Source organism: Salvelinus fontinalis, chromosome 5 (assembly GCF_029448725.1).
Source record: "Salvelinus fontinalis isolate EN_2023a chromosome 5, ASM2944872v1, whole genome shotgun sequence".
In the NCBI taxonomy this organism is placed as follows: domain Eukaryota; kingdom Metazoa; phylum Chordata; class Actinopteri; order Salmoniformes; family Salmonidae; genus Salvelinus; species Salvelinus fontinalis.
This window is the reverse complement of record NC_074669.1, coordinates 54,393,120-54,409,525: the sequence shown is the minus strand read 5'-3', so window position 1 is coordinate 54,409,525 and position 16,406 is coordinate 54,393,120. Positions and strand designations below refer to the sequence as shown.

General features: G+C 44.7%; 3 protein-coding genes across 3 annotated transcripts; all 3 read left to right on the top strand.

Moving 5' to 3' along the window:
* Positions 1-49: 49 nt before the first annotated feature.
* On the top strand, positions 50-7,178 carry LOC129856124 (mucin-5AC-like). The gene is made up of 3 exons (XM_055924230.1): positions 50-1,395; positions 3,673-5,665; positions 7,174-7,178. The coding sequence occupies exons 1-3, from the start codon at positions 445-447 to the stop codon at positions 7,176-7,178; spliced, it is 2,949 nt and encodes a 982-aa protein (XP_055780205.1). The 5' UTR covers positions 50-444.
* LOC129854801 (mucin-5AC-like) lies at positions 6,500-9,366 on the top strand. The gene is made up of 6 exons (XM_055921946.1): positions 6,500-7,272; positions 7,485-7,549; positions 7,743-7,897; positions 8,313-8,707; positions 8,897-8,961; positions 9,121-9,366. The coding sequence occupies exons 1-6, from the start codon at positions 7,180-7,182 to the stop codon at positions 9,329-9,331; spliced, it is 984 nt and encodes a 327-aa protein (XP_055777921.1). The 5' UTR covers positions 6,500-7,179; the 3' UTR covers positions 9,332-9,366.
* Positions 9,367-12,996: 3,630 nt separating this feature from the next.
* On the top strand, positions 12,997-16,168 carry LOC129854799 (nuclear pore complex protein Nup214-like). The gene is made up of 4 exons (XM_055921945.1): positions 12,997-13,284; positions 14,262-14,320; positions 14,414-14,547; positions 14,677-16,168. The coding sequence occupies exons 1-4, from the start codon at positions 13,000-13,002 to the stop codon at positions 14,778-14,780; spliced, it is 582 nt and encodes a 193-aa protein (XP_055777920.1). The 5' UTR covers positions 12,997-12,999; the 3' UTR covers positions 14,781-16,168.
* Positions 16,169-16,406: the final 238 nt, after the last annotated feature.

Below are 16,406 nucleotides of genomic sequence, written 5' to 3'. Positions count from 1 at the left end.
ACAACCACAGCTGCTCCCAGAATAACCACAGTTGCTCCCACAACAACCACAGCTGCTCCCACAACAACCACAGCTGTTCACACAGCAACCACCACTGCTCTAACAACCACCTCCGTTGTTCCAACAACAACGACATCTACTTCCACAACAACCACAGCTGCTCCCACAACAAACACAGCTTCTCCCACAACAACCACCACTGCTCTAACAACAACCACAGCTGCTCCCACAACAACCACAGCTGCTCCCACAACAACCACAGCTGCTCCCACAACAACGGCAGCTGCTCCAACAACAACCACAGCTGCTCTAACAACAACCACAGCTGCTCCCACAACAACCACAGCTTCTCCCACAACAACCACAGCTGCTCCCACAACAACGGCAGCTGCTCCAACAACAACCACAGCTGCTCTAACAACAACCACAGTTGCTCCAACAACAATGACAGCTACTTCCACAACAACCACAGCTTCTCCCACAACAACCACAGCTTCTCCCACAACAACCACAGCTGCTCCCAAAACAACCACCACTGCTCTAACAACCACAGCTGCTCCCACAACAACCACAGTTGCTCCCACAACAACCACAGCTGCTCCCACAACAACCACAGCTGCATCCACAACAACCACAGCTGCATCCACAACAACCACAGCTGCATCCACAACAACCACAGCTGCTCCTACAACAACCACAGCTGCTCCCACAACAACAACAGTTGCTCCCACAACAACCACAACTGCTCCCACAACAACCACAGCTGCTCCCACAACAACCACAGTTGCTCCAACAACAACCACAGCTGCTCCAACAACAACCACAGCTGCTCCCACAACAACCACAGCTGCTCCCACAACAACCACAGCTTCCCCCACAACAACCACAGCTTCTCCCACAACAACCACAGCTGCTCCCACAACAACCACAACTGCTCCCACAACAACCACAGATGCTCCCACAACAACCACCACTGCTCTAACAACAATCACAGCTGCTCTACCAACAACCACAGCTGCTTCCTCAACAACCAAAGTTGCTCCAACAACAACCACAGCTGCTCCAACAACAACGACAGCTACTTCCACAACAACAGCTGTCCCCACAACAACCACAGTTGCTCCCACAACAACCACAGCTGCTCCTACAACACCCACAGCTGCTCCCACAACAACAACAACCACAGCTGCTTCCTCAACAACCACAGCTGCTCCCACAACAACCACAGCTGCTCCCACAACAACCACAGCTGCATCCACAACAACCACAGCTTCTCCCACTACAACCACAGCTGCTCCCACAACAACCAAAGCTGCTCCCACAACAACCACCACTGCTCTAACAACAATCACAGCTGCTCTACCAACAACCACAGCTGCTTCCTCAACAACCAAAGTTGCTCCAACAACAACCACAGCTGCTCCAACAACAACCACAGCTGCTCCTACAACAACCACAGCTGCTCCCACAACAACAACAACCACAGCTGCTTCCTCAACAACCACAGCTGCTCCCACAACAACCACAGCTGCTCCCACAACAACCAAAGCTGCATCTTCAACAACCACAGCTGCTCCCACAACAACATCAGCTGTCCCCACAACAACAGCTGCACCCACAACAACTACAGTTGCTCCCACAACAACCACAGCTGCTGCCACAACAACAACATCCACAGCTGCTGCCACAACAACCACAGCTGCTGCCACAACCACCACAGTTGCTCCTACAACAACCACAGCTGCTCCTACAATAACCACAGTTGCTCCCACAACAACCACAGCTGCTCCCACAACAACCACAGCTGCTCACACAGCAACCACCACTGCTCTAACAACCACCACCGTTGCTCCAACAACAACGGCATCTACTTCCACAACAACCACAGCTGCTCCCACAACAACCACAGCTTCTCCCACAACAACCACCACTGCTCTAACAACAACCACAGCTGCTCCCACAACAACCACAGCTGCTCCCACAACAACCGCAGCTGCTCCCACAACAACGGCAGCTGCTCCAACAACAACCACAGCTGCTCTAACAACAACTACAGCTGCTCCCACAACAACCACAGTTTCTCCCACAACAACCACAGCTGCTCCCACAACAACCACAGCTGCTCCCACAACAACCACAGCTGCTCCCACAACAACCACAGCTGCTCCAACAACAACCACAGCTGCTCTAAAAACAACCACAGCTGCTCCCACAACAACCACAGTTGCTCCTACAACAACCACAGCTGCTCCCACAACAACCACAGCTGCTCCCACAACAACCACAGCTGCTCCCACAACAACCACAGCTGCTCCCACAACAACCACAGCTGCTCCCACAAATTACACAGCTGCACACACAACAACAACAGCTGTTCCAACAACAACCACAGCTGCTCCCACAACAACCACAGCTGCTACCACAGCAACCACCACTGCTCTAACAACCACCACCGTTGCTCCAACAGCAACCACCACTGCTCTAACAACCACCACCGTTACTCCAACAACAACGACAGCTACTTCCACAACAACCACAGCTGCTCCCACAACAACCACAGCTGCTCCCACAACAACGACATCTGCTCCCACAACAACCACAGCTGCTCCCACAACAACCACAGCTGCTCCCACAACAACGACAGCTGCTCCAACAACCACAGCTGCTCTAACAACAACCACAGCTGCTCCCACAACAACCACAGTTGCTCCCACAACAACCACAGTTGCTCCCACAACAACCACAGCTGCTCCCACAACAACCACAGCTGCTCCCACAACAACCACAGCTGCTCCCACAACAACCACAGCTGCTCCCACAACAACCACAGCTGCTCCAACAACAACCACAGCTGCTCTAACAACAACCACAGCTGCTCCCAAAACAACCACAGCTGCTTCCACAACAACCACAGTTGCTCCTACAACAACCACAGCTGCTCCCACAACAACCACAGCTGCTCCCACAACAACCACTGCTGCTCCCACAACAACCACAGCTGCTCCCACAACAACCACAGCTGCTCCCACAACAACCACAGCTGCACCCACAACAACCACAGCTGCTCCCACAACAACCACAGCTGCTCCAACAACAACCACAGCTGCTCCAACAACAACCACATTTGCTCCAACAACAACCACAGCTGTTCCAACAACAACCACAGCTGTTCCAACAACAACCACAGCTGCTCCCACAACAACCACAGCTGCTCCCACAACAACCACAGTTGCTCCTACAACAACCACAGCTGCTCCCACAACAACCACAGCTGCTCCCACAACAACCACTGCTGCTCCCACAACAACCACAGCTGCTCCCACAACAGCAACCACCACTGCTCTAACAACAACAGCCACTGCTCTAACAACAACCACAGTTGCTCCAACAACAACCACAGCTGCTACAACAACAACGACAGCTACTTCCACAACAACCACAGCTGCTCCCACAACAACCACAGTTGCTCCCACAACAACCTCCGCTGCTTCCACAACGACCACAGCTGCTTCCTTAATAACCACAGCTGCTCCAACAACAACCACAACTGCTCCAACAACAACGACAGCTACTTCCACAACAACAACAGCTGTCCCCACAACAACCACAGTTGCTCCCACAACAACCACAGTTGATCCCACAACAACCACAGCTGCTCCCACATCAACCACAGCTGCTCCAACAACAACAACAGCCACAGCTGCTCCCACAACAACCACAGATGCTCCAACAACAACCACAGCTGCTCCAGCAACCACCACAGCTACTTCCACAACAACCACAGCTGTTCCCACAACAACCACAGCTGCTCCCACAACAACCACAGCTGCTCCCACAACAACCACCACTGCTCTAACAACAACCACAGTTGCTCCAACAACAACCACAGCTGCTCCAACAACAACGACAGCTACTTCCACAACAACCACAGATTCTCCCACAACAACCACAGCTGCTCCCACAACAACCACAGCTGCTCCCACAACAATCACCACTGCTCTAACAACAACCACAGCTGCTCCAACAACAACGACAGCTACTTCCACAACAACAACAGCAGTCCCCACAACAACAACAGCTGCACCCACAACAACCACAGCTGCTCCAACAACAACGACATCTACTTCCACAACAACAACAGCTGTCCCCACAACAACAACAGCTGCACCCACAACAACCACAGTTACTCCAACAACAACCACAGCTGCTCCAACAACAACCACAGCTACTTCCACAACAACCACAGCTGTTCCAACAACAACCACAGCTGCTCCTACAACAACCACAGCTTCTCCCACAACAACAACAACCACAGCTGCTGCCACAACAACAACAACCACAGCTGCTCCCACAACAATCACAGCTGCTCCCACAACAACCACAGCTGCTCCCACAGCAACCATCACTGCTCTAACAACCACCACCTTTGCTCCAACAACAACGACAGCTACTTCCACAACAACCACAGCTGCTCCCACAACAACCACAGCTTCTCCCACAACAACCACCACTGCTCTACCAACAACCACAGCTGCTCCCACAACAACCACAGCTTCTCCCACAACAACCACAGCTGCTCCAACAACAACCACAGCTGCTCCCACAACAACCACAGCTGCACCCACAACAACCACAGCTGCACCCACAACAACCACAGCTGCTCCCACAACAACCACAGCTGCTCCAACAACAACCACAGCTGCTCTAACAACAACCACAGCTGCTCCCACAACATCCACAGCTGCTCCCACAACAGTCACAGCTGCTCCAACAACAACCACAGCTGCTCAAACAACAACCACAGCTGCTCCAACAACAACCACAGCTGCTCCCACAACAACCACAGCTGCTCCCACAACATCCACAGCTGCTCCCACAACAGCCACAGCTGCTCCAACAACAACCACAGTTGCTCCAACAACAACCACAGCTGCTCCCACAACAACCATAGCTGCTCCCACAACAACCGCAGCTGCTCCCACAACAACCACAGCTGCTCCCACAACAACCACAGCTGCTCCCACAACAACCACTGTTGCTCCCACAACAACCACAGCTGCTCCCACAACAACCACAGCTGCTCCCACAACAACCACAGCTGCACCCACAACAACCACAGCTGCTCCCACAACAACCACAGTTGCTCCAACAACAACCACAGCTGCTCCAACAACAACCACAGCTACTTCCACAACAACCACAGCTGTTCCAACAACAACCACAGCTGTTCCAACAACAACCACAGCTGCTCCAACAACAACCACAGCTACTCCAACAACAACCACCACTGCTCTAACAACAACCACCACTGCTCTAACAACAACCACAGTTGCTCCAACAACAACCACAGCTGCTACAACAACAACGACACCTACTTCCACAACAACCAGAGCTGCTCCCACAACAACCACAGCTGCTTCCACAACAACCACAGCTGCTTCCTCAATATCCAAAGTTGCTCCAACAACAACCACAGCTGCTCCAACAACAACGACAGCTACTTCCACAACAACCACCACTGCTCTCCCCACAACAACCACAGTTGCTCCCACAACAACCACAGTTGCTCCCACAACAACCACCATTGCTCTCCCCACAACAACCACAGCTGCTCCCACAACAACCACAGTTGCTCCAACAACAACCACAGCTGCTCCCACAACAACCACAGATGCTCCCACAACAACCACAGATGCTCCCACAACAACCACAGATGCTCCCACAACAACCACAGCTGCTCCCACAACAACCACAGCTTCCCCCACAACAACCACAGCTGCTCCCACAACAACGACAGCTGCTCCCACAACAACCACCACTGCTCTAACAACAACCACAGTTGCTCCAACAACAACCACAGCTGCTCCAACAACAACCATAGATTCTCCCACAACAACCAGAGCTGCTCCCACAACAACCACAGCTGCTCCCACAACAACCACAGCTGCTCCAACAACAACCACAGATTCTCCCACAACAACCACAGCTGCTCCCACATCAACCACAGCTGCTCCCACAACAACCACAGCTGCTCCCACAACAATCACCACTGCTCTAACAACAACCACAGCTGCTCCAACAACAACGACAGCTACTTCCACAACAACAACAGCTGTCCCCACAACAACAACAGCTGCACCCACAACAACCACAGTTGCTCCCACAACAACCACAGCTGCTCCAACAACAACGACATCTACTTCCACAACAACAACAGCTGTCCCCACAACAACAACAGCTGCACCCACAACAACCACAGTTGCTCCAACAACAACCACAGCTGCTCCAACAACAACCACACATACTTCCACAACAACCACAGCTGTTCCAACAACAACCACAGCTGCTCCCACAACAACCACCACTGCTCTAACAACAACCACAGCTGCTCTAACAACAACCACGGCTGCTCTAACAACAACCACAGCTGCTTCCTCAACAACCACATCTTCTCTCACAAACACCACAGCTTCTCCAACAACAACCACTCTTTCTACCACAACAACCACACCTTTTCTAACAACAGTCACAGCTTCTCCCACAACCAACACAGCTGTTCAACAAACAACCACAACTGCTCCCACACCAACAACAGTTGCTCACACAACAACCACAGCAATTCCAACTACAATTGGGGCTACAACAACCACAGATACTCCAACAACAACCACAGCTGCTTCCAAAACAACCACAGCTGCTCCCAGAACAACCATAGGTTCCCTCATAACAACCACAGCTGCTGCAACGACAACAACAGCCGCTCTCACAACAACCACAACTTCTCCAACAACAACCACTCCCACAACAACCACAGTTGCACCCACAACAACCAGAGATGCTCCCACAACAAGCACATCTGCTCCCTCAACAACCACAGTTGCTCCAACAACAACCACAGCTGCTCCAACAACGACAGCTTCTTCCACAACAACCACAGCTGTTCCACAAACAACCACAACTGCTCCTACAACAACCACAGCTGCTCACACAACAACCACAGCAGTTCCAAAGACAACTACAATTGGGGCTACAACAACCACAGATACTCCAACAACAACCATAGCTGCTCCCACAACAACCACAGCTACTCCAACAACAACCACAGCTGCTCTGATCACAGTTACAACTGGTTCTTCAACCACTACCACAACACCTGCCCTTCCACCACCAAAGGTTAAGATGGACTTCAAATTGGATCAAAACTTCAAAGAAGATTTGAAAAATGTTTCTTCACCAGCATTCAAAGAATTAGCAAGTACTGTGGCTACAGCGGTAAATACTGTTTTACTTTCCCGTCTTTTAATACTGTTCATCTTCAGTTGTACAGTTGTCAGGTTCTTGTTACTGAGAGGTTAAACGGGCATTTCATCCCCCAAATAGGTTTTCATATTTGTCATTATGTCGGACACATTCCCTCTAATTGTTTATGTCAATGTTTCAGTTCCCAAGATAAATTGCTAAATTTGCTTAAATTACTTTTACAGCTGGACACAGTTTATCGAAACAAATATGGATCCAGTTTTAATCGCACAGAGGTTCTAGGTTTCAGGTACGTAGTTATTCTTGAGTTTTTATTTTTATTTTGGGCCATTATTGGAATTAATTTAAAGATAATTGTATTCATCAATTATTTTAAAGGGAACTCACTATTTTGTGTAAGTATTCATAATTGTCATAGCATTTAAATATGATTCTGCTTTACTGATATCAAATTAATTGTTTTTCATTTTGTTGTTTTCCAGGAAAGGTTCGATTGAGGTAAACGCTGTCCTGATATTTAACAATGCCAGCTCAGTCCCTGAGTCTAGTGCAGTGGTTGCAACCTTGATAGAGAATGTCTCAAGCAACAGCTCTAATTTCTCTCTCCCAGTGAACACAACTTCTATCGTGGCAACAAGTACGACACCTTAATATTGTACATTCTAAATTACTTAGTATTTCCCTACACTCTCTCTACCTCATGTGTTTTAAAGACCAAGTATTCATACAGCTGCACTTCTTTATATGTCTGCATTTTACTTTCCTAAGTTTGAGTATATTAAATTAATTATGGTTATCTGGTCTCTATATTACTTAACTGTTTAACATCATAAGAATATTTTAACAACTGAAACAAATTCCTAGAAAATATTATTGATTGGACATTAAGTAATCTATTCTATCTTGTCATGTCACAACACAATTCTGATAGTTAACAGTGATCAGATGTTGTCGAAGCTGTGTGCAATGCTTAATGTTCATTTTTTCTTTAAGATCAATACATCTTTTTGTTATACACACATAATGATATCTGATGATTTACTGTCTTGCAGGAGTTGTTTCAGCCTCAGCTCCAACTCCAACACCATATACGGTCATGAACGCAACTTCGGCCCCCTCAAACAGGTCAACTACAACCATGGTTGTCAATGCAACATCGGATCATGTAACACAAAGCAATACAACTGCAACCCCATCATTGTCAACTTCCCCAGTAGTCAATGCAACAGTTCCTCCAACTAGTGTAGTAGTAAATACATCTTTATCTCCAACTGCCCGATTACCAACTATCCAAGTGCCAACTACAATGGCATCCCCTGCAACAGAGGCGCCACTGACCAGCCCAAAACTGTCACTGCGGTTCAGCCTGACATCTACCTTCAATAGCTCTCTGAGCAACAGCAGTTCACCAGAGTTCCTGGCATTGGCAAATCATGTGACTACACAGGTAACTTTAATTCAATTTAATACAGTGTCGTTAGCTGTTTGAAAGGAGTTTCACAAAATCATAATCATGATCATGATCATCGTCAGGGTCATCTTCATCAGAATTCATCATATGGCATCTTGATACCAGCCTTACATTGTTGAATTGTTAATAGAATATAACTTATTATTCGGTGTCCATTTTTTACAGCTAGATAAATTTTTCAAGACTCAATTTGGAGCCAGATTCAATCGAACTGTGGTCAATAGTTTCCGGTAGGTACATAATTATCATCTGAATGACTTTGAAACAGTGTGGATGATGGAGAAAAATAAAATTTATTCGAGTATTGTTATTTAGTATGCCTTGGGAGTGGGATGTTACTGAAGTAACGCTTGCAAAAGATCTTAACGTTTTTCTCATATTATTTTCAGGTCAGGGTCAATTGTGGTGGAGTCTACGTTGATATTCAACAACATCAGCTCAGTGCCTAACAATAGTCTGGTAGCACAAACTTTACAAACTGCCATTACTTCCAACACGTCTGGCCTGACCTTACCTATCAATTCATCCTCCATTGTGGTCACACGTAAGACAACTCACCAACACATCACTTTACTTATTCTCACACACTCAACACACTAGATGGCACCGAAGAGAGGGCTGCCTCGCTTCTAGTTCTTTTGCTAATGTTCAGTCCCTGGATAACAAAGTTGACGAGATCAGGGCAAGGGTTTCTTTCCAAAGAGACGTCAGGGATTGTAACATACTCTGTTTTACGGAAGCATGGCTCTCTCGGGATATACTGTCAGAGTCGGTCCAGCCATCTGCATTATCAGTTCATAGCGCCGACAGGAATAAACATCTCTCCGGGAAGAAGAAGGATGGGGATGTATATTTCATGATTAACGCCAAATTATGCAATTGTGATAACATATAGGAACTCAAGTCCTTTTGTTCACCCGACCTAGAATACCTCACAATCAAATCCCCCCTCAAGCCGATAGCACGACGGTCCTCAAGGAACTTCACTGGACTTTATGCAAACTGGAAACCATATATCCTGAGGCTGCATTTGTTTTAGCTGGAGATTTGAACAAAGCAAATTTGAGAAAAAGGCTGCCTAAATTCTATCAGCATATCGACTGTAGTACTCATGCTCCTAAAACACTAGACCACTGTTACTCCAACTTCCGGGATGCATACACGGCCCTACCCCTCAGCTCCATTTTTCTGCTCCCTTCCTATGGGCAGAAACTCAATCTGTTAGTACCCGTGCTAAGGACTATTCAACGCTGGTTCTGACCAATCGGAATCCACGTTTCAAGACGGTTTTGTTCACGTGCACTGGGATATGTTCCGGGTAGCTTCCGAGAATAATATGGACGAATTCACTGAAACGGTAACTGTGTTTATCAGGAAGTGTATAGGAATGTTGTACCCACTGTGACGATTAAAACCTACCCTAACCAGAGACGGCAGCATGCGCACAAAACAGAAAGCACGAACCACCGCATTTAAACATAGCAAGGTGACTGGGAATATGGAAGAATACAAACAGAGTAGTCATTCCCTCCACAAGGCAATCAAACAGACAAAACGTCAGTATAGAGACAAAGTGGATTCGCAATTCAACGGCTCAGACATGAGACATATGTGGCAGGGTCTAGAGACAATCACAAGGACAACAAAAGGAAAACCAGCCACGTTGCGGCCACCGACGTCTGGATTATTGGTTATTAAAACAATGAAATGAAGGGTCCCTAGTGGACTAAACCGATATGATGGCTTGGTAGACAATGGAAAGGGGTGGGGACAGATAAAAAGTGGAAAAGTCATAATGGGACCCACTACACACAGTTTATAACTACGCTCATTGAAATTATAATACTTTTCGTAAGACCAGCCACTCATTTGAAAAGAATTACAATATATATACAGTGGGGAGAACAAGTATTTGACACACTGCCGATTTTGCAGGTTTTCCTACTTACAAAGCATGTAGAGGTCTGTAATTGTTATCATAGGTACACTTCAACTGTGAGAGATGGAATCTAAAACAAAAATCCAGAAAATCACATTGTATGATTTTTAAGTAATTAATTTGCATTTTATTGCATGACATAAGTATTTGATACATCAGAAAACCAGAACTTAATATTTGGTACAGAAACCTTTGTTTGCAATTACAGAGATCATACGTTTCCTGTAGTTCTTGACCAGGTTTGCACACACTGCAGCAGGGATTTTGGGCCACTCCTCCATACAGACCTTATCCAGATCCTTCAGGTTTCGGGGATGTCGCTGGGCAATACGGACTTTCAGCTCCCTCCAAAGATGTTCTATTGGGTTCAGGTCTGGAGACTGGCTAGGCCACTCCAGGACTTTGAGATGCTTCTTACGGAGACACTCCTTAGTTGCCATGGTTGTCTGTGTCGGGTCGTTGTCATGCTGGAAGACCCAGCCACAACCCATCTTCAATGCTCTTCCTGAGGGAAGAAGGTTGTTGGCCAAGATCTCGCGATACATGGCCCCATCCATCTTCCCCTCAATACGGTGCAGTCGTCCTGTCCCCTTTGCAGAAAAGCATCCCCAAAGAATGGACATGCGCTGGCTTGAGCAGGGGGACCTTGCGTGCGCTGCAGGATTTTAATCCATGACGGCATAGTGTGCTACTAATGGTTTTCTTTGAGACTGTGGTCACAGCTCTCTTCAGGTCATTGACCAGGTCCTGCCGTGTAGTTCTGGGCTGATCCCTCACTTTCCTCATGATCATTGATGCCCCACAAGGTGAGATCTTGCATGGAGCCCCAGACCAAGGGTGATTGACCGTCATCTTGAACTTCTTCCATTTTCTAATAATTGCGCCAACAGTTGTTGTCTTCTCACCAAGCTGCTTGCCTATTGTCCTGTAACCCATCCCAGCCTTGTGCAGGTCTACAATTTCATCCCTGATGTCGTTACACAGCTCTCTAGTCTTGGCCATTGTGGAGAGGTTGGAGTCTGTTTGATTGAGTGTGTGGACAGGTGTCTTTTATACAGGTAACGAGTTCAAACAGGTGCAGTTAATACAGGTAATGAGTGGAGAACAGGAGGGCTTCTTAAAGAAAACCTAACATGTATGTGACAGACGGAATTCTTACTGGTTGGTTTTAGATTCCGTCTCTCACAGTTGAAGTGTACCTATGATAAAAATTACAGACAGAATCTACATGCTTTGTAAGTAGGAAAACCTGCAAAATCGTCAGTGTATCGAATACTTCTTCTCCCCACTGTATTTACTTCTGTATGTCTTGTTATCTCTTTGTTTAAATCTACGGTCCATCTGCTGGAGAGTGAGTGGCTGTGTCCACCAGAGATCAAAGTCTTTTGTAGTTGTAAATATGTTATAATGGATACGTCAGACGTACCAATGGTTGCTCGATAGGGAAATGTTCTCCAGGATGGATCTTTCAGAGTACCCCTCGGTTTTTTGATTGTGAACTGTTCTCCTCTCGTCTTCGGTCGAGTTTCCTAGACTATTTCACATATGCAGCTGCAGACTGTGAATGTGTAGTCTTTAGTTTTGTAGATTTCCTAACCATTAGCGACGTCCGGTTCAACACCATCAGCCTGCTTGTTCTATAGGGTAGTTGCCATTTCAACGTGGGGACTCCCGTCCCTGCGTTTTCTTGACTAATTGTACATTTTGTCACGAGTGGGTTTCATGCACTCGAGGAAAAAGGGGTGTTCCCTCCTTTTGTCGTAATGTCTTTGCTTACATGGGCGTGGCCACTGACTTGGTTAAGACTTCATATGAAAAACAATTCTCTAATTTTGAAGGCTAACATCACATTACATCTTCTCACAAATAGTTTCATATTTAATCATATCAGTTACCCAAAATGTGGGTGTGACCCTGACAACTGGGAAATATATGCGTTGAAAGAAACAGTTATGTTGTTATTCTGTCCTTCATGAGATCCCAAAACACAGCTGATCTGACACATCATCTCATATGTTTATAAAGGTATTCTATAATATTCTACTGTATCTTAGTCTATGCCACTCTGACATTGCTCACCCATATATTTATATATTCTTAATTCCATTCGTTACTTAGATTTGTGTGTTTTCGGAATATGTTGTGAAATTGTTAGATATTACTTGTTAGATATTGCTGCACTGTCGGAACCAGAAGCACAAGCATTTCTCTACACACACAGTAACATCTGCTAAACATGTGTATGTGACCAATAAAATTGTATTTGATTTGATTTCTTGCAATATGTAAACATTGCATTGAATGTTGCAATTTTGCAGGTGCTACTACAATGACTAATGCAACCACCTCCACTGCAACAACTGCTGCTCCAACTGCAGCTGTGACCACCACCACTCTGGCAGATGTCACCACGACCCCTCCAGCAGTGGCCAAAACCACCACCACCGCTGTTCCGGCAGTAACCACCACCACCGCTGTCGCATCAACTGACCCTCCATCTTCTAGTGAAGGAACCCTGCTTCTCCAGTTCAGTCTCGATCAATTATTCACCTTGGATCTTGCCAACCCGTCCTCTTCAGCATTCAAGACTCTGGCTGGCAAAGTGGTCTTGGAGGTAAGTATCCAGATCCCTTTTCATCAATACACACCACACCAAAGAGACGGGATATGAGTGGGCATCTTATTGTTAGATAGAACCCGAAGATTATTCAGTACGAAGATGTCGTACTCTGGGACCTCCACATTGAGAACAATGTCCAGACTTTTTTTACGGTCTTCTTAGTGGAAATGAACCCTTGTACCTGCCTATCAGCTATTATGGGCAACAGAGAGTACAATGTGCACAACATGGGAAACATTCACAGTTTTGCATGTCAGTAATCAAGTCATTAAGATATACAACTTTTAAATGCAGAAATACAGCCGGTGTGATGCTTTTTGAGGAGTAACATTTTGGGGAGTATATCAACAATGGATTAACGAAACAAATACCAAAAGACAGTTAGAGTGGCATTTTCCTAACTTTGAAATTTGGAGCAACTTCGAAATTTTACATTGTATAGCAAGTCAGCATTCATGTATAGCATGACGCATTTTCCATGAATGGTTAAGGTTTTGGATAGGGTTAAAACAGTAAGTTTAGGCATTCATTCCGAAAGGTTAAGTTAACGGTTAATGTTTGGAATAGAGTTGAAACAAAAACATAAAAAACTAGTGTCTACAACTGATATTGAACATGCGACCTTTGAATCCGTTGTTATGGGATCATGGGATTTCCCGATGTCTTTACGACATGGACAGGTATCCAATTTCAAGGTCAATCTTGAGCAATCTGTCTGGGCTTTGTTCTATGACATCAAAGCGTTATTCATTATAATGCTCAACATCTCATATTTCAGAACACATCAAGTCCTCTTGATTTACACCATTCCCCCCTCTCAGACAAAAAAAGCAAAAGCATCCCAATTAGCAGGAGGGTCTGGGGCACCTTCTTGTAACGCTTGGTGATTTGACTCCGAGTTCTGGCCCTGTTTAAGTTTTTATGCAAATTATGTTAAGCTTTGGTAAACATATTTTAATCTTTCAATGCAGGTGAACAAGATTTTTGCTAGAACCCCAAGCTTCCTTCGTTCCATTGTCAACTCATTCAAGTAAGTATGAATTCTCATTACCGACTGACTTAAACACTTTGATGATGACAGTGATGATAGTGATTTCTGTGTGTTGTCCATTTTCTTTCCTAGGAATGGATCTGTAGTTACCAACGTGACTCTCGTGTTCAAAACCAAATCTTCGGTTCCAAGCGCATGCAGCGCACAGGCAACTTTCACCATCAGTCCCACCTCCCTGAACATCCTACCGGGCAGCGTCAATGTTGGTATGTATTAATCGTCACCATACAACTACACATCTGTAAGAGCAAAGTCAACATTTGAACAGAAACATGAAAAGACAATCCACTTTCATCTTTCACTGAACCATATCTCTATTTTTCCTACTTTTTCAGAGTCATCAGTCAATTCAGGAAGTGCTCCCCGACCCACTGCCTTCTGTCTGGCTTTCCTGCCTCTCACATTGGCTCTGCTAATGGTACAGTTGCTGGCTAACTAATAGCCTGTGTCATAGCTCCTGTGGCATTGGTTTGACCAATGAATAGTTTTCCAGCTCTCATAGATTAAGGACCTGCTTTAGTAGAAGAATGCACAATGGATTGTGCCTGTGTCAATTGGCAAAATACATTGTATTTCATGTACAAGTCCATACACAAACAATAACACACCTAATTGTACTTTTTGATGTCAAGTATGATATTTGTGACATTCCTTAAGAATTCATGTAGTTTTTTTCTGCTTATGAATATTACATGCATATATCTTTTCTTTCAAGTAACTGTATTTATACTGAACCATATAGGCTCTCAAAGACATTACTTATTTATTTTGCATATTGCACACAGCAGCTTGCACATGTTTTATCTGTTTGATTAATAAGGAAAATAACTGAAAGATTAGAAAACCTTTCCTACATCATGTGACATCCAAATCCTATTGTATACTTTTTTTTGGTGTGTTATTTGATCATAGTTGCATTTTTAATTTTTAACTGATTGTAACTACTTTATATCTCTATTTAAATTCACCAAGACCAAATACCTTTTTGATATTTACTTTTTAGTTATTTTGGGCATAACACTGAAGTGTGTCAAAGGGGCTGAGGAACTATTGCTGACCACTGCACTGTTTTAAAAACATTGTAACTTCTTATCTTGTTAATATTCAATCCAATATGTAAAACTCGTAGAAGTACATTTTCTTCATTACTGTTTTAATATAATTATATTTTGGGTCATGTAATTGGGTTAAAAAATGTATTAATAATACATTTACAGTATGAGTTACCATGTGAGTAACAATTTACAAACCTACACCCCAGATTATGTTGATAAACAGTAATCGTATATGTATACTGAACAAAAATATAAACACAACATGTAAAGTGTTAGTCCCATGTTTCATGAGCTGAAATTTTAAGATCCCAGAAATGTGCCATAAGCAAAAAAGCTTATTTTCTCAAATGTTGTGCACAAATGTTTTTAATCTCTGTTAGTGAGAATTTATCCTTTGCCAAGATAATCCACCCCCCATAACAGGTGTGGCATATGAACACTTTATATGTTGCATTTATACGTTTGTTCAGTATACCTATCCATCTATCTATCATTAAATACACTTTTTGAATGAAACAATTAATAAATAAAAAATCTTTGAGAAAGTAGTGTTCCAATTTATGAACGCAGCAGAAAATGGTGACTTGCACTCAACATTAAAAAATACCAGTTCATATTCTGAGTGATAACATCAATATGAATAATACCAAGTTAGTTTAAAAAATGTGTGAGGTGTTATTGCAATATGGTCATTCAAATTATACAATACGTAATGCAACATATGGAGTACAAAACTATATGGGGATATCAACGACAGCAGGGGAAAGTGTGTAGATAGATCCATTTGTCCTAGATGGTAAAATGCAAAGGAAGAAATGAGAAGCACACCGCTCACACACTGCATGAGCACTATACAGCTTATGAGCACTAAAGATATAGATCTCTCTTATTCAAAACCAAAAACTCAATATATATATATACATATATATATATATATATATATATATTGAAAACCTCCATCAAGCTCCTTAATTAATGGCATGAAATTGTCTGTTAAGTTTCATACTGTC